An 18,364-nucleotide genomic window follows, 5' to 3' on the forward strand; every position below is an offset into this window, starting at 1 on the left:
TGCTAGAATCAATTAAGGCAGGCTAGTCAGGGCACCTGGGTTTTAAAAAGGAGCTCACTTCAGTTTGTGGTGTGCGTGTGAGGAGCTGGGAGCAAGAGGCACTAGGAGCTGAGAGTGAGAACGCAGAGTGTTGGAGGACTGAGGTGTACAAGCATTATCAGACACCAGGAGGAAGGTCCTGTGGTGAGGATAAAGAAGGGGTTGGGAGGAGGCCATGGGGAAGTAGCCCAGGGAGTTGTAGCTGTCGCACAGCTGTTCCAGGAGGCCCTCTAGACTGCTGCATTCCACAGGGCCCTGGGCTGGAACCCGGAGTAGAGGGCGGGCCCGGGTTCCCCCCAAATCCTCCCAACTCCCGGTCAGACACAGGAGGAGTCGACCTGGACTGTGGGTTCAGAAAAATGGCCAAGCTGAGGGCTGCCGTGAAGCTCCAAGGCGAGCAAATCTGCCAATAAGCGCAAGACCCACCAAGGTAGAGCAGGAACTTTGTCACACTAGCCATCATGTTTAAGGCCTGATTTACACTTAAAATTTAGGTCAACATAGCTACGTGGCTCAGAGTTGTGGAAAAGTCAATTAAATTAAAAATTCAACCCCTGGTGTAAATGCAGCTAGATTGATACAAGAGGACAATATATCTTCCATTTGTCTATTTTGGTCATATTCTCCTTGATCTGAGTGATATTTCTTTCTAAAGCACTGAGACTTTTAGTCTACAAGAAAGAGAAACTCTAATTTACAACTGGCTTCCTATATAATTCTCTTATTCTTCATTTTTCACACCAGTCTCTATGCATTTGTTTATTGATATGTTGCAAATCCTTAGATTAAGGGTCATGGGGACTATGGTAAATTCTTCCCATGCTGGAATTTCTATTGAGAAGAGAGGACCGGATAGACAGACATGCTCGTTCTCTAATCTGTGCATCTATCTCTTTCAGATTGAAGGCTTGTAAACTCTCAGCTGCTTGTTGTGGGGAGCTCTCTTCTGCTCTCAGCAACAACCAGTTGCTGACAGATCTGGACCTGAATGATAATCAACTGGGAGCCATGGGAATACAGCTGCTGTGTGAAGGACTGAAACAGCCAAACTGCAAACTGCAGAGATTAGTGTAAGTATTGACCAGTTTTCTTTATGTAAAGACCTTGGCAGGAGGTATGATGGGGTATGATCAACTTCCTGCAGGTACATGGTGAGGTTAAAAGCTGAGTCTCTCCTATTAATGCCTCAGTTGGGGATACTTTCTCCCCACCACCAAGCATGTGAGAGCAAGAACGAGCCACTACCCATAAGGACCCTTTCAGTGAAGGAAAATCACCACCTCTGTTAACAATTTCTCCTCATGTCCAGTCACTCCCGCATCCACTTCTCATCCCTCTCCCTGGTCTGTAGGGTAGGTGGTGGGAGGGACAGGAACAGTCTCTATCCCTGAAGCCGAATGACATGCCCTCCTAGAGCACTGTCTAGCTGAGGATCTCAAAGCACTTACAGAGCTGAGGGAATTCACCTCCCACCCCATTGAGCCAACTGGACACAAAAGAATGTAAGATTCATTTAAGCCAGTTCCTGCTGCCTTGATCCCTTCCTGCTCCTCCCTCTGCCCCTGACCCTACCCCACCATCCAGGCTTGTGACCTCCCTGTTGATTTTTACTTTCTCAAGTCCCCCCACCTACACCCAGGCTGCCATTGAATCTTCTCTGTTCTCCATCCCATGTCCTCCCGTCATCGTTCAGCCTGATGAAAGCAGTTTTTGCTGCATACAGCATCCCGATACTAAGGCGCTCCCCCACCCCATCTCCAAGTTTTACTGTTGACTCCAACAAGAACAGGGTTTGTCCCCATTCTGCAAATCCTGACTGTAAAAAGCTTCAAAAATCCTCTCGCCTGTGGACAGGAGGAGGTTCTCCAGCAGTGTTGGCAGTGCCGTGTCTATTCTGTGTCTAGGCCTAAAACCCAGCTGGATACTGCCAATGGACAGGTGAAGTTGGATGCAACTGTTCAGTAGCTGCTTGACTAGATTGCTCAGAAACAGGAGACCTGATGATCCCGGGCATTCGCTTGTGAGGCTGGTTGCATCAAGCCATGGATTCTTAAGTCCTGGCCAGGGTACTGCATGCCCCAGGTCGGGGGAGCAGATTTCTATCCTCAAAAGCAGACGATGACAGTATTTGTTAGTAGGGGTTCTAGATGCTCTTGCTCAGAGCCGTACCTAGGGTACGGCGAATCAGGGCGACCGCTCTGGGCCCCGCGCATTGGGGGGCCCTGCAGGCCTGAGCAATTGGCCAGTGCGGTCGCTCCCAGAAGTGACGGGTCGGTCCCAGAAGTGATGGATTCATCACATCCACCCCGGGCCCCGCACCCCCCTAGGGATGGCCCTGCTCTTGCTGTCCTGCACTAGCCACAGAGATCAAGGATCAGAGTCATAGGCAGAGGCTCAGATTTCCTCTAGCATGTCTAGAATTTCTGTTTTGTAAATGAACAGAATTCTGAGGAGCGTGTTGTGTTATCCCCGAGGGCCATAGAGGCCATCTTGGATGTGGAAGATCTTCTCTATGAAGTGGGTACAGTTCCTCACGCTGAGTGGTGCTGGGCTCTGGAGCTAGGAGACATCTAGTTTAGCAATGTTATTGACAATCCAGAATAGTTCTGTGGGGTGTGGCTTGGGACTTGTCTACACAGCCCTGCAGTTCAGACTACAGGGGTGTTAAGTGCAGCATGCATCAAAGTGCTGTGTTGTAACTCCCCCATATAGACAATGCAGGTGCAAATAAAAAGGTACCTAGTGCACGCTAATGTAGTCCTGTTTGAAGAGGACTATGTTAACACAAGCTAGGTACCTCTTAGTTCACACTAGGACCATCCACGTTGGGTAGCTGCATGCACCAGAATGCTGTGCTGTTGCAATTCACACCCCATAGTCCAACTGCATCGATGTAGCGTTGGTGGTTGCTATGGAAGAGGAGAAGGAGGATTTCTTGGTCTCCTCCATGGCCAAGGAGCAGGCAAAGAAGAATTCGTTGTTAAGACATCTGTTTCTTCTTGAGTGTTCTCAACACTGACGGTTGGTTTTCTTGCCTCCTTGCATCATCTGTCACAGGAAGAAGAAACCACAAAGCTCTGTGAGGGCCATACGGGAAGGAAGTGCTTTAGAACCAAAGTATTCATGGCTGTGGTCAGTCAGTGACTGTGATGACACACTGGTTCTTCTAGTCCTTTGCTGCTGGGCTAGGGCATCAGTGCTTTGTGGATCTAACTGGCTCAATGAGCTCTCTAGGATGGACCATGACATTAAGACCTTCTTGCCTGGAAATTAATTAACTAAGAGGCAGCAGATTTAAAACAAACACAAGGAAGTATTTTTTCACACAACGCACAGTCAACTTGTGGAACTCCTTGCCAGAGGATGTTGTGAAGACCAAGACTATAACAGAGTTAAAAAAAAACCTAGCTAAATTCATGAAGGATAGGTCCATCAATGGCTATTAGCCAGGATGGGCAGGGATGGTGTCCCTCGCCTCTGTTGGCCAGAAGCTGGGAACGGGTGACAGGGGATGGAGCACTTGATGATTACCTGTTCTGTTCATACCCTCTGGGGCACCTGTCACAAGACAGTATACTGGGCTAGATGGACCTTTGCTCTGACCCAGTATGTCCGTTCTTATGTTCTTTCTCTTTTGGAGGTGGTAATCTGACTGGCATCGGGGAGTGATCCACGTTCATTATAAAGGTCAGGATGTGACCAACTGTGTCTGTGTTTAAGAGACTGCCTGTGAGAATCCAAAGGTGAACAGGGCAAATAGAAAGTTTTGTGCATTGGATCAGATGCATTTTCAGTGTGAATCGTTAAGCCTCCAAGAATGATGAGCCTCAGGAACTGCATCACCATGTGTCATAAATATAAAGGGAAGGGTAAACACCTTTAAAATCCCTCCTGGCCAGAGGAAAAACCCTTTCACCTGTAAAGGGTTAAGAAGCTAGGATAACCTCGCTGGCACCTGACCAGAATGACCAATGAGCAGACAAGATACTTTCAAAGCTGGGAGGAGGGAGAAAAACAAAGGGTCTGTGTCTGTCTGTGTGATGCTTTTGCCGGGAACAGAACAGGAATGGAGTCTTAGAATTTAGTAAGTAATCTAGCTAGATATGCGTTAGATTATGGTTTCTCTAAATGGCTGAGAAAATAAGCTGTGCTGAATGGAATGGATATTCCTGTTTTTGTGTCTTTTTGTAACTTAAAGTTTTGCCTAGAGGGATTCTCTATGTTTTGAATCTAATTACCCTGTAAGGTATTTACCATCCTGATTTTACAAAGGTGATTCTTTTTACTTTTTCTTCTATTAAAATTCTTCTTGTAAGAAACTGAATGCTTTTTTCATTGTTCTTAAGATCCAAGGGTTTGGGTCTGTGGTCACCTATGCAAATTGGTGAGGATTTTTATCAAGCCTTCCCCAGGAAGGGGGGTGCAAGGTTTGGTGAGGATTTTTGGGGGAAAGACGTTTCCAAACAGCTCTTTCCCAATAATAAATACTGGTTAGACGTTTGGTGGTGGCAGCGAAAGTCCAAGGGCAAAAGGTAAAATAGTTTGTATCTTGGGGAAGTTTTAACCTAAGCTGGTAAAAGTAAGCTTAGGAGATTTTCATGCAGGTCCCCACATCTGTACCCTAGAGTTCAGAGTGGGGAAGGAACCTTGACATCATGTCAGCCAGTGTCTCTGTCAGCTCCTCCAGAAAACTTGAGCTTTCTGTAGTAATAGATCTGTGCTATTGGGATGTCTTATTGGTCTCATCATCGGTCTCTCAGATTAAGTAGATGCACTCAGAGGATTTTGTTACAAAGGAGCTTCTTTTGCATTTGAAACTGGATGGCAATAAAATTGGCTCTCTGCCAGTGGAACTGCCTGGTCTGGGTCTGTAGGGCACTGTGTCACCTGGAAGGATGAAATGATCCAGCTCCCAGCCTGCAGTGTCATCTAGCCAGGCTCTGGTGATGCAGACCAGGTCAGGGATCTAATCGAAGCCGATAAAGGGCTTTTCAGCCACTAACCTTGCTTTGTTCAACACAAGCTTTGATCCTGAGGTGTACCTGTGTCTGTAGTAATTTTGTGTGCCGTGGCTGAAACTCGTTTGCACTGGTTTGGTGGCTGGTGCCTAGAGTACTGCTTTCCAGAGGCTGGCTTGTATTTCTTGTGCGTCTTCCATGTAAATCTTGGATTGGAGTGGAAAAGTCTCATATCCATGAGACACTCCCACAGTCTATTGCCCACACGAAGGCTACGTCTGCACTCGGAGCTGGGGGTGTGATTCCCAGAGTGACTAGACATACTCACACTAGCTCTCATCGACCCAGAGTGATAAATTTAGTGATGTAGCTACGGCAGCACGAGCAGCGGCATAGGCTAGCTGTTCCAAGTACGCATCCATGAGGTCTGGGGGGCGGCAGGAGTTCACCTCCCCACAGCTCTTCATGGCTTTTGCATGTTTGCTTGGTTAGCTCCAGGCCTTGGGTAGACAGCTTCCTGAAATTTCCCAGACACAGTTCCTCAGATCAGATACCGTGGTTGGACCCCTCCTTACCGCCCCTACTCTCTATCCATTGATAAGTAGCTCTCTGCCCTAGAAGCCTGAGGCTTTGTCTGCAGTTGGAGCTGGGGGGGTGTGATTCCCAGCTCACGTACGGACATTCATGCTAGTGCTGATCTGAGATAGTGCATTAAAAATAGTAGCGTAGCCATGGTAGCACGGACAGCGGTGAGCAGCGGCATGAACTAGCCACTGCACCCAGGCATTTTTGAAAAGTTAGGTGCAATTTCCTGTATTTTAGAAGCTTTTCATATGTTTCAAAGTCAGAATGCTGTGCAATAATTAATAATAATAATAATAAATCAATCAATAATTCAAGGACAGCTGGTGTTCATCTGGACTTCCGTGCTAGGATAACTTGCGAATGCATCAGGTAATGTACTGCGAAAACAGATGTGCATCAAAATCACAGAACTCCAAAATATATATGATTATTTCAGGTAGATGCAAGCATGAAGTAGTCTAAAACCCAGCACCAACACTGGGGAAAAACCTGTGGAGGGAGTGCTAGCAATTCTATAATTAAGTTTGCATTCAGATTTGCAATTAAAGGAGGACTGAAAACCCATTATTTTACAGTAAAGATTTTGAGGTAAACAAAAATCAGGTTATTCCCTCCTCTAATCTCTGGACAAATGGACTCCCATGCCCACCTGCCATTCCTAATGGGGTCTCTGTAGCCCGGTTGTCCTATGGAGTCATGTTGTCTGATATATAATATTGTTGCCATCTCATGATTTTATCACAAATTTTGATATTTGATGGTTTTTCTTAAAGTCACAGCTCCTGGAGTCATGTGAATAAGTGAGCCCCTCACTTTTTAAAAATGAAAGCTAAGTTTCTAGCCCCTGTGGTTACAGAGAGAGCCTGAAAACACAAACCCTAAAGTCTCAAAAACCAGAAGACAAAGAAAAAGAACCCAAAATGTATTTGTAAAAAAAATCCCCATAATTCTAAGCCGATATTGTGATTTTTTTGGAGCCTGACTCATGATTTTGGAACTTTTGGGGTTGGCCACATGCCATGAGCATATTTTATTGCAATGTTTTGGCATCAAACTTGATATAAAATAATGTAACAGAGTGCCATTTACTATTTTTAGTTTTTCTCTGCTTGAATGTTTTCTTCTCTCCTTTTCTCTCTGACTCTTTTTTCCTCATTGTTTTGTAGTGTCTGTTTTTACCCTCCAATTAACTTCTCTCTTCTGATATTTTCCACCCTCTAAACTTCTCTGTCCATCTTCCCCATTTTCCTCTTCCTAACCCTTTCCTAGAGCCTTCCTTGAAATTTCTCTCTCTCTCTCTCTCTCTTTATAGTGCAAGCAGTGGAACTAATGCAGGAAGTCACACCCAAACCTGGTTCTGGGTTCTCATTGGTCAAGGCATGGGTCTTGGGACAGAGTCTAGGGCTGGATTTCTGGCTCATTCCTGATGCTGATTGGTCAGGGAAAGGAGATGGTGGGCAGGGCCACCTGTCAGAACGGCTGTGATGAGCCTCATTCACTCTCTGATGGATCTGCCCTGCATTTGTCTCTCCTGCAGGTTGAGATGTTGCGGTCTCACAGGCTCTTGCTGTGGGGATCTCTCCACTGTTCTCAGCACCAGCCAGAGCCTGACAGAGCTGGAGCTCAGTTATAATTTTTCTCTGGGAGATGTTGGAGTTCAGCTGCTGTGTGAGGGACTGAAACATCCAAACTGCAAATTACAGATACTGGGGTAAGTAATATTTGGTCTCCTCTGTGTATTTTCAGGTGACCTCTATGTAAAACGCTTCACAGGGGCTGTAGCTTGTGTCTGGTGTCTGCCCCCTGTAGGTATATGGAAAAGATGAGAGTTAAATGTCTCTCCAGCACCGTTGTCAATGGCTTACAACACGCACCCAGCCTGCCCTGTTTGGAAAATGGAAATATTAAGCAAAGGTGGGCCCACAGCAGACGGCTGGTAACACCGTCCCAATTTTGGGAAAATAAATATTTTAATGTTTTAAAACCAATTCTTTAATATTTGGCTTTTTTTAAAAAAAGAGCACTCTCTTACCCTTCCACTAACATCCCATTTTAAAGATAATTTTAATGACTTTGACACCTTTACATATTAACTTTAATACTTTTCTGCCCAGAATTTTAATACTTTTCTGCCCAGATTTTGAAGCCTTCAACATTGAATGCTGAGCTCTCTTGAAAATCTGCCCCAAAAGCACCAGCAAAGTGAAAGTCAAAATTAGACTTCTTTTACTGCAGCTGCTGCCCATCATTGGCGGTTTGGGGTTAGAGCCACCAACCCCTAATTCAGGAACCCTCATTCTCTCCCCAGAACATCAGACCCATGTCAGGACCCATGTTGAGCTGCTTCTGTCCCCATCTCTCCCCACCAGCCCCCAAGCAGGACCTCACAGCTCTGCCTGTCAGTATGTAGGTGGAGAGGACTCGTCTCAGGGCTCTTGGTTTTTTTCTCCTTTTATTCCCACCATCATGGATGATTTGCCTCTCCTCCCCCACAGCCCTGCAGAGAGTGATGGTGGCTCCTCTCCCTGGTGGCAACTGCCTCGACTCTCACTCACAGCTCGGAGGAGAGTGAGGAATGACTCAGTAACTCACTGATAGTGATGGGGGGGGGCAGGGAAGATACACAGCTGAAGGGTGAGTCTGCTTCACTGCTGTGCTGCTCAGTTAGTTCTACTGGCCCATGGAATAGTCTCCACCTGGAAGGGGTGGAGGCTCCATGACTTGGGATGTCATCACAGTAGACTAGACAACTGATGGAGAAACTCACTGTAGGGAGCAGGGAACAAGGTGAAATAATGGCCTTGTGAACCTGGTGCAGTGCCCACCCCCCACCAGCTTTGGATCTAATGTGCTGCAGAGAAGGGATCTCTGGAGACTGTGTTAGTGACAGATCACTCCTACCTCACCACCCACCCCACTCTGATTGACAACTGTCTCAAACAGAGGCAGCTTGTGTCACTCACTGTCCTGGGGTATCTGCACTCAGCTGCTTTGATGCTGTCATGGCAGGACAGTGAGCGTCTGCCTTGAAAAAGGAGAAAGCCTAAACCCCTGGTCAGGAGGAAGAGGGACGTGGGTCCCTGCCCAGACAGAGGTGACAGCTACAGGACAGTAGCTGAGAACTTGTGGTGTTTGCCCTGGATGTAAAGGCAGCTTTTCTTCTTCTCCTGGGATGTAGGGAGCTTGCAAAAGTTGACAGCTTCCTTGCCAAAAGCCGAACTGACCTGCTTTAAGGTTTTCAATGTTGCCTTTGTCAAGAGGGCTCTAGAATAGGTGACCCCCTCCCAGAACTGCCGCCAGGTACATCTCCCAGCTGTTGTCGCACTAGGCACAGTGCGTGACCTGGCAGTCACACAACCCCAACAACAGTGGCAAAAAGTATGGAGAAGTCAGCTCCAGCCTCTCTGCTTGGAGAGACTGCAGGACCCTAGGTTTCCCAGGTTCTCAGATCAACAGCCAGCTCTCCTGGTCTGCCCAGTTCCCTAGCTAGTATCCTCTCCAGACGTCTGGGAAGCCAGGCAGCCCTGGAGCCAGGCGGGCAGCTAGGGAATCATTTTGGTTCTCCCAAAATGGAATTTTTCTGGAAGTTCTTTCCCACAAAATATTTTGAATTTTTGTCCCAATTTGGTGCAGAACATTTTCAAAAATGGAAATTTTTTTGTGGGAAGGGATTTCCATTTTTAGGCAATTTCTCATCCAGGTCCAGACGGCCTGTGGGGAGGGAGGAAGGAGAAGCAGGAGAAGCAATGGTGCTGCTGCCAAAATCAAAGGGTGTGCGGCCCAGCTCCCTCCACACAGGGCAGAGCTGCTCGGAGAAGGAGTTTGCTGTGGCAGTTTGGGGGCTTACTCTGAGGGATGACTGGGAGCAGAAGAGCCTCTGTCAAAGCTTCAGAGCTCCAAGGAGCCACGTCTTGGCAGGCAGAGCAGAGGCGGCAGTTGACAGGTAGGAACGAAGAACACAGGCCCCTTTGTGCTGGAGTTAGGTTGGAAATGGACCTGCTGGGACCCCATACACACCATTAACCCCACTTCAAATATCCCTGCTCCCCCTTTCCTCGCCCCTCCCCCCCAAACCTTCCTACATTTGTGGTATTAAACCGGGATACTCCATAAACTAAATCTTTATTTAGAAAGGATTATGGCTGGGTGAGTGGGACACCCGCTCAACACAAATCCTTAAAAGCAAGGAAATGACAACTTCTGGGACACCTGTTCATTGTACCCCGGTGTCCCACTCAGCACATATCCACTGATAGCAACACGGCGCATCATCACAGGGAGCTGCCTGCTATCTGAACGTCAAATAGCATCCAGCCTTCTACTGCTATATGGTCAATAGCTGTGTGACCCACTGGAAACCCCCTCTCTGCAGGCTGGTCCATGCATAGGATAAATAGTTAGTATTTCATCTCAGGTGGCAACAATCTGTTCTGTGTACTTGAAAGTCTCTGATCCAAACCTGGCTGCCGCCCTGTGCAAGGGTCCTTCGGGTGCCACTGGACTGAGTTCTTGTTTTTTTTTCTAGTTTTCTTCATAAACAACTAGTTTATTTAATTCATACAGGGAAGAAACAGCCTTAAAAGCAGACGGATAGTTAAAAATAGTTAATCTGCTCAGTCACAGTGCCATGTAAAGCAAGACCCCAGTGTTCCGCATTCCAGTCATTGTCACACATTTCTATTGCGTCTGTCACTCACTGGCAGGGTGGGGGCTGAGAGGTTTGAGGATTCCCATTGTGCTAGACAGAGGCTGTAACGGGGGGGAAGGTACTGTATCCTCAACAATGTGGGGGGTGAGAATGATCAGGTAGTTTGTCTTCTGGGATTAAGGGTGTCTCTTCTTACAAGGGACAGGTAATGAATATTCGTGGCCCTGGGGAACGTTTCAGGGCTGGAGAGTTTATTCTGGCTCCATCTGCTTAAACTAGAAGGGATCCAGAGTGCTAGCAATGAAAACGTTTGAACTATTTTCCAGCCATGACCTTACACCTCCCAACCCACTAAAATTACCCTCACAACCCGCCCCCTCCCCTCACTTCAACTGAACAGTCACTTGTGGAGTGCTGGGTAACCAACATAACGGGCCAGATTGTGCTCTCAGCTGCTCTGTATTTGCAAGCCTGTCTTTATTGACTACAATGGATTTGCTCCAGAGTTACACCAACATAAATGAGAGTTAAACCCTGCCTGACAGATGTGCATGAAAGAAATCTATACTAATGACCTTTCGTGTTTTTATTCCCCCCGGCCTCTTCCCACAGCGCTGTCGTCTCTCCCTGCACTCCAAGAATAATAGATCTTTCTAGACTCACATGGACATCTGTGAGGGGAACACAGTGCATGGGTCAGAAATGAGTAGTTTTCCATTCTCTCTTCATTTCATGCAGGATGGAGTGGTGCAGACTCTCAGCTGCATGTTGTGGGTTTCTCTCCTCTGCCCTCGGCACCAGCCAGGCCCTGGCAGAACTGAACCTTTGGGGGACGAAGCTGGGAGATTCAGGACTGCAGCTGCTGTGTGAAGGACTGAGACATCCCAACTGCAAACTGCAGAAAATACTGTAAGTATCGGCTGGTCTCCTTCAGTCTGTACCTGCTAGCATGGTAGCTCTGGCTGCTGTGTTTACAGAACTGTAATGCTTGCGCTCCCATCAGCCCCAGGCCCTGCACCTTCCACTCCATAGAAATGTGGGGTTGGAAGGGACCTCAAGAGGTCATCGAGTTCATCCCTCAGTGCAGAGGCAGAATTAAGTAAACTTAGCTCATCCCTGACAGGTGTTTCACAGAGATTCACCTGTTCTTAAAAACCTCCAAGGACGTTGATTCCACAGTCTCCCTAGGTAACTTGTTCCAGGGCTTTACTATCCTTATAGTTAGAAAGTGTTTCCTAATATCCAACCTAAATCTCCCTTGCTGCTGGTTAAGCTGATTACTTCTTGTCCTACCCTTGGTGGACATGGAGAACAATGGATCACCATTCTCTTTATAACACCCTTTCACATATTTGAAGACTGTTATCATGTTGCACCTCAGCCTTCTCTTCTGTAGACTAAACATGCCCAATTCTTTCAACCTTTTCTTGTGGAGCTTGTTTTCTAAACCTCTTTTCACTTTTGTTGTTCTCATCTGGACTCTCTAATTTGTCAACATCTTTCTTGAACTGTGATGCCCCAGACTGAACACAGTACTCCTGCTGAGGCCTCACCGGTGATGAGTAAAGTGGGACAATCACCTCCCATACCTTACTTACAACTCTCCTGCTAATACACCCTACACTGAAATTAGCCTTTTTTCAATATTGAACAGTACTGGACCCAGGACAGACCCCTTCGGGACCCCATATGATATATATCCTCCCAGAGGTAGTTTCAGGCGAAACTTGCAGGGCCATTAAAGCTCTGAAGACTCAGCTACAACAGCAAATGTCTTACTGAGAGTCGGGAAGAGGCAGCATGAGCAGCAGGTGTCCAGGGTGGTACCATGGTCCTAGCACTGTGCGGCAGCAAGACTGGTAATCAAGAAGGATATTTCAGCAGAAACAAATCTAAGTCAGCAAAGCAAAACAACTTAAACACATCAAACCATAAACCACCCCAGCCTGAGGCTCGCTCAGCCTGGATTTGCGGCCATCTCAACCCACAGCTGTTCTGCGCCCAGCAGCTGTTTTGATAGCCCTTTCCCTGAGCACCTGTGCAAGGATAGATGGAAGGAAGCCAGAATTAACCCCTCAGTCACTGAGGATCTGGGGTGTCCCTAGCCCCCGAGTATTTGGCTAGTGGCACATGTGGCAAGAGCCATCCTTCCCTCCCTCCAGAATGGAAATGAAACCTTCTCCAGACAGACACCGACATCAGTGAGGGAACTACACCCAACAGGGAGGAAACAAGTGATCAGGTCCCTCTCTGTGTGTTTGTCTCTTGTAGATTGGGGAGTTGCAGCCTCACAGCTGCTTGCTGTGGGGATCTCTCCACTATTCTCAGCACCAGCCAGAGCCTGACAGAGCTGGAACTGGCGGATAACAAACTGGGAGATTCAGGCGTGCAGCTGCTGTGTGAGGGACTGAAACATCCAGACTGCAAACTGCAGAAATTAATGTAAGTAACAGATGGTTTCCTGCAGTCTGTGCTTGTCAAGGTTCCTCCCCCACTCTGAACTCTAGGGTACAGATGTGGGGACCTGCATGAAAACCTCCTAAGCTTACTTTTACCAGCTTAGGTTAAAACTTCCCCAAGATACAAATTAATTTTATCCTTTGTCCTTGGATAAATATCCACTGCCACCACCAAACTCTAACTGGGTTTACTGGGAAACGTAGTTTGGGTACGTCTTTCCCCCCAAAATCCTCCCAACCCTTGCACCCCCCCTTCCTGGGAAAGGTTTGGTAAAAATCCTCACCAATTTGCATAGCTGACCACAGACCCAAACCCTTGGATCTGAGAACAATGAAAAAGCATTCAGTTTTCTTACAAGAAGACTTTTAATAGAAATAGAAGTAAAGGAATCACTCTGTAAAATCAGGATGGTAGATACCTTACAGGGTAATTAGATTCAAAACATAGAGAATCCCTCTAGGCATAACCTTAAGTTACAAAAAAGACACACAGACAGAAATAGTCATTCTATTCAGCACAATTCTTTTCTCAGCCATTTAAAGAAATCATAATCTAACACATACCTAGCTAGATTACTTACTAAAAGTTCTAAGACTCCATTCCTGGTCTATCCCTGGCAAAAGCAACATATAGACAGAGAGACACAGACCCTTTGTTTTTCTCCCTCCTCCCAGCTTTTGAAAGTATCTTGTCTCCTCATTGGTCATTTTGGTCAGGTGCCAGTGAGGTTACCTTTAGCTTCTTAACCCTTTACAGGTGAGAGGTTTTTTCCCTTGGCCAGGAGGGATTTTAAAGGGGTTTACCCTTCCCTTTATATTTATGACAGTGCTAATTAACATTGTACTACAGTGACCTGAGCTTTTTCTACTGGGACATCCGTACGCCTGACAGCTGTGGGAAACTGTTTTCCATCTTGTGAAAACTCAGTATTTCCCCCTGTTCTTCATTGTGATGAAAAAAACACCTTCTTAGAGAGAGAGAGGAGCTAAACTAGCCAATCTCCCACTGGTTAGGGCACTCACTGAGGTGTGGGGGGCACAGGGGCAAAGCCACTGCTCTGCCTGATTTGTGAAGAGACGAAACTGGGCCTCCCACAAGCCAGGTGAATGCCCCAACCACGGAGCTACTGGCTATTCTAGTCTTGCTCTCGCTGTAGTTTTGCCCAGAAAGTCCAGCCTGGCTCGGAAAGACCTTCCCGACAGAACTTTCATCAACACTGAGACATGCCCATAAAAAGTTTGTGACCAATCTGCATTTTCTGATGGAAAAACTATTTCACTGAAAAAATCCCAACTGGTTCGTCTAATGACCTCCCAAAAACACCTACTCTCCTCCCACGTACAGCTGAGAGACCTCACTGCACTGTAGATTTGTCGTATTTTACTAGATAGAAGTTGGGTCACACAGAGCCTCTTCATGCCCCATAGACATTTTCTGTAGATCCTCTGCTTATTTTACTCGCTAAGGTTTGGTCGTCACTAGAAAGTTAGATCGACTCAGCTATGTCATGCAGGGGTGTGAAAAATTCACACACACCCCGAGAGACTCAGTTAAACCGACCTAAGCCCCAGTGTAGACAGCACTAGGTCACTTACTGAGCATGGCATCCTGCTGGGAGCACATGGCTCCAGGATCTGCACAGGCTGCCCATTAGTCTCTGGGTGGAGTTTAAGAGGCTGATTCTGATCTGTAAAGCCCTAAATGATCTGGGACTGGCCTACCTGAGGGATTGTATCTGTCACTAGACCAGACTGTCCCAACTGCAGTCAGCATGGGAGCCTGAGCTGAGCCCCCGTTTGTTATAAAAGAGAAGGGATGGCTGGCCTCTGTGAGGGCTCTGGGACTTGCCCTTCCCCCCAGTCCAAAATACCCCACATTTAGGGACCTTCTGGGCATGCTGCAAAGAGCCTCTGGTTGATCGGGGTTTTAGAGAGGGTTGAGGAGTGGGAAGGTGCTTTCTGTAGCTGGATGGATGAGTTCCTATTAGAATAATTAATTTAATGCTACTGGGGTTTTGGTTGTAGCACTAATTGTGTGTTAGAGGTCTAGAGCAGGGGTGGGCAAACTTTTTGGCCCAAGGGCCACATTTGAGAATAGAAATTGTCTGGCAGGCCGTGAATGCTCACAAAATTGGGGTTGGGGTGCAGGAGGTACCACCCCTACAGCTCCCATGGGAGCGCCAGAGGGGGCCATTGGAGTGCGCAGCAGCTGGAGCGGGGCCATGCCGCGGCTTCCGGGAGCCGCATGGAGCAGCCCCCGACTCTTCTCCCCAGCTGGAGCGCCAGAGCACCAGAGCAGGACAACCCCAGACCCCACTCCCCAGTGGGAGCTCGAGGGCTGGCTTAAAATGGCCCGTGGGCCGTAGTTTGCTCACCCCTGGTCTAGAGCCTCGTATAGGGGGTCTTTTTGTAATCTGAATCAAAATGAAGTGATTTCTGTATTGCTTCTAAATTAAGAATCACTTTAGAGTTACATACAGGTATCAAGGAGGAGAAATGCAGAGGATGGGGCATAAACGAGTCGTCATTTTGCTCTCTGTATATCTTCATATCCTACAGACTGGGGTATTGTGATCTCACAGTTGCTTGCTGTGGGGATCTGTCCTCTGTTCTCAGCACCAGCCAGACCCTGACAGAGCTCGGCGTAAAGTGGAACAACCTAGGAGATTCAGGAGTGCAGCTGCTGTGTGAAGGATTAAAACATACAAACTGCAAATTACAGAAACTGCAGTAAGTACCAGCTGGTTCCCTTTAGTCTGTGCCTGTTAACATGGTGGTGTTGAGAGTTACACGCTATTTATCAAAAACAACAAGGAGTCAGGTGGCACCTTAAAAGACTAACAGATTTATTTGGGCATAAGCTTTTGTGGGTAAAAACCCCACTTCTTCAAATGCATGGAGTGAGACTTACAGATGCAGGGATTATTATACTGACACATGAAGAGAAGGGAGTTACCTCACAAGTGGAGAACCTTCTGGCCTTAGAATTTATGAATAATCCCCAAGCCTCCTCTCAGAGTACTATGGTTTATCTGTACATGTCTAGAATGAAGACTGCTGATGGCAGTGAATGGGGCAAAAATAGGCAGTCACAAATCTTTGTATATCTCTGGCTCCTGCAGACTGAGTGGTTGCCATTTCACAGCTGCTTGTTGTGGGGATCTCGCCTCTGCTCTCAGCACCAACCAGACGCTGACAGAGCTGATCCTGGGAGAGAAAACAATGGACAACTCAGGTGTGAAACAGTTGTGTGAAGGACTGAAACACCCAAACTGCAAACTGCAGAAACTGGGGTAAGTTACAAGTGGGCTCCTTTCGCGGGTGTTCCTTTCACATGGGGCCAGGCTTTCTAAAGTGCTCAGCATGCAGTAGCTTGTGACTTTTATGGTCAGATTTTCAGAAGAGCTCAGCACCCTGGGTAAATGGGACTTCAGTCCCCTTGAACATCCAGCCCCAGTTGTGGGTGCTGAGTTCCTTGGAAAATCTGGCACATAGTGGTGTGATTTAAGCTCTTTCTCCTGGGGTCACATTGTTATTTTCCATGCACCCAAGAACTGGCACCTAGTCTCCTCCCACAGAGAAAGGAAGAGAGATCCTCTGCTGTGATAATAGTAGAGCTGGGAGAATTTTTTTGAAAAAGACCCGCATTTTTTTTTCAGATCAAATAAATTTTCATTTGGCACCAAAAAAAATTGTTTGTTTGATTCTTTTCAAGAAAAAAAAATGGAAAGGTGCGGTTTTGGTTCAAAATGGACCTTCCCCCTCCCCTTCGCCCAGTTCAGCCACCAACCTGAAAAATGTATTATTCATGCAGGTCAACTAGCTTAAATGTGGGATAATAAAGTGGCTGTTTGAGCACTCAAAAGCATAGTTTTATGTTAGAATCTCAGTTATTTTACTCAGGAAGCAGGACTGAGAATAGAAGTCTGGTGTGTTTCACAATTGAATTAAAATAGCCCTCCATTCAAAGGATAATTTACCACCATTTCAACAAATAATTCTGGGACAAAGCCAAACAGACAAACAGAAAAAGAAAAAGGAAAAAAGGGAAAGGATACAAAGTGAACACCTCATTGTTTCTGTTTAATTTCTTTTTCTGTCTATGATGGCAACCCCGTTCCTTCACTCCTCTCCTCCTCATCTTGGTTGTCTCTCTGGTCAGCAGATCATACAGATATTGGTAGGATTGGAAGGTCCAGCTGGCTCCTTAGGCAACTGACATCTGCCTTTTCCTCCAGAACAATGTCAGGCAGTTTTAAACCATTTTTAAGATCTTCTTAGTTCATAAAAACTACCAGGGTTTCAGTTAAATCCAGCACAGCCAGCCAGCTAGGAGTTTTAAATCAACAGCTACAAGAGAATGTTTTGAAATTTCTGTACCACTGGCCTGAAGGGGGAAAGGCAAATCTATAAAAGAGAGAGAACTAAAAGGACCAGAAATAAAGGAAGATAAAAGACTGATGGGAATTAAAAAATGGAAGTAAGTTCTGTGGCGCATTGAGATAGCAAATACATTTAAACAACGTCCAGTTTTCTACACAGTCCTCAATTTCCCCCACACAGCCTTTGGTTCTGGAATGTTACAACCAAAACACATGATGATTTAGATTTAAAACAATAACTTTTTAGATTAATAATTCAGGAACAAAAAAGTTCGCTGAAGTCTGTTTTCTTGCTTGCTATAAATTTCACATGCTGGCATCTCCTTTCCTCTAAGTGGGCCGAGAGTTCCGCATGTCACTCAACAGCAACCTCTTCAGTAGGAAAGGACAGGCATGGTCAGACTCCCGAGGGAATCCAGTGCAGATGGGGTGGACCAAAAATGTCTGGGATGGGGACAGAAGAAGGGCCCAGATAGTTATGTCTGAACATTCATTGCAATAGTCTTTCGTCTCCATTCCAGAGATGATTTCACTGAAACCAATGGAGTGCGGCTAACTGTGCTTCAAAGGGACTGTGTTCTCAGGCTATTATATCTAACACTTTTTCTTGACTTGTTTTCCCCCACAGTTTGAGCAGTGTCAATGTAAATGAAGAAACACAGAGAGAGCTAGATGCTGTGAAAAAGAGAAAACCTGATATGGTCATACGTATATGGAAGAATTGGTGAGCAGAAGCCATTGCACCAACACCGCTCTGGCCTGGCTCTCGTCCTAGCTGGGAGAACAGCTAGGGATGGGACCTGCCTCTTTTAAGGCATCTCTGCCATCACCAAGGACTCCGGATGTATATTCTCCTGACTGGTGTAAAGAGTGAGAACCTCACAATATGGGGAAAAATATGCTCCCGTTCTGTGAGCTTGTTGAATTTACACATTCAGCCTCCATAGGCACAGGGGTGGAAGAGACTGTCAGGGTTGTGAGACCCAAAGACTTATTATGTGGAGCTGGTTAGGCTTTTAGGTTCACCCAATTATATCTGCGCACATCCTCAAGGTTGTAGACCCATGTTGCTTATTGAAAGAAATGTTTGGTATCAGTTTTATAAATTGTATTTAAACTATTACACCAACAAACTGTATCACCAAAGCGAAGCTACTAATCGTACTATGAAACTAAATGACGCTTAGAGCAATGCAACTACCCAACCAAAATCAAACCCCAATTAAATTAGTCTCAATGTTGGATCAAAATTATGTCACCAAATTAGTTACATCAGATTAATAAGAACTGATT

General features: G+C 46.4%; 1 protein-coding gene across 1 annotated transcript in view; it reads left to right on the forward strand.

Annotated features, from left to right (window-relative positions):
* Positions 1 to 18,136, forward strand: part of LOC311522138 (NACHT, LRR and PYD domains-containing protein 3-like) — a 41,130-nt gene extending 22,994 nt beyond the window's left edge. The window contains exons 7-13 of the mRNA XM_084631132.1: positions 939 to 1,109; positions 7,120 to 7,293; positions 10,969 to 11,139; positions 12,502 to 12,672; positions 15,249 to 15,419; positions 15,812 to 15,982; positions 17,700 to 18,136. Of these exons, the coding sequence (XP_084487258.1) occupies positions 939 to 1,109; positions 7,120 to 7,293; positions 10,969 to 11,139; positions 12,502 to 12,672; positions 15,249 to 15,419; positions 15,812 to 15,982; positions 17,700 to 17,799 (1,129 nt within the window). The 3' untranslated portion in view covers positions 17,800 to 18,136. The remainder of the gene's footprint in view (positions 1 to 938; positions 1,110 to 7,119; positions 7,294 to 10,968; positions 11,140 to 12,501; positions 12,673 to 15,248; positions 15,420 to 15,811; positions 15,983 to 17,699) is intronic.
* Positions 18,137 to 18,364: the final 228 nt, after the last annotated feature.

The sequence above is a fragment of the Lepidochelys olivacea genome (genome assembly GCF_965140295.1).
Source record: "Lepidochelys olivacea isolate rLepOli2 genome assembly, chromosome: 6".
Taxonomy (NCBI): Eukaryota; Metazoa; Chordata; order Testudines; family Cheloniidae; genus Lepidochelys; species Lepidochelys olivacea.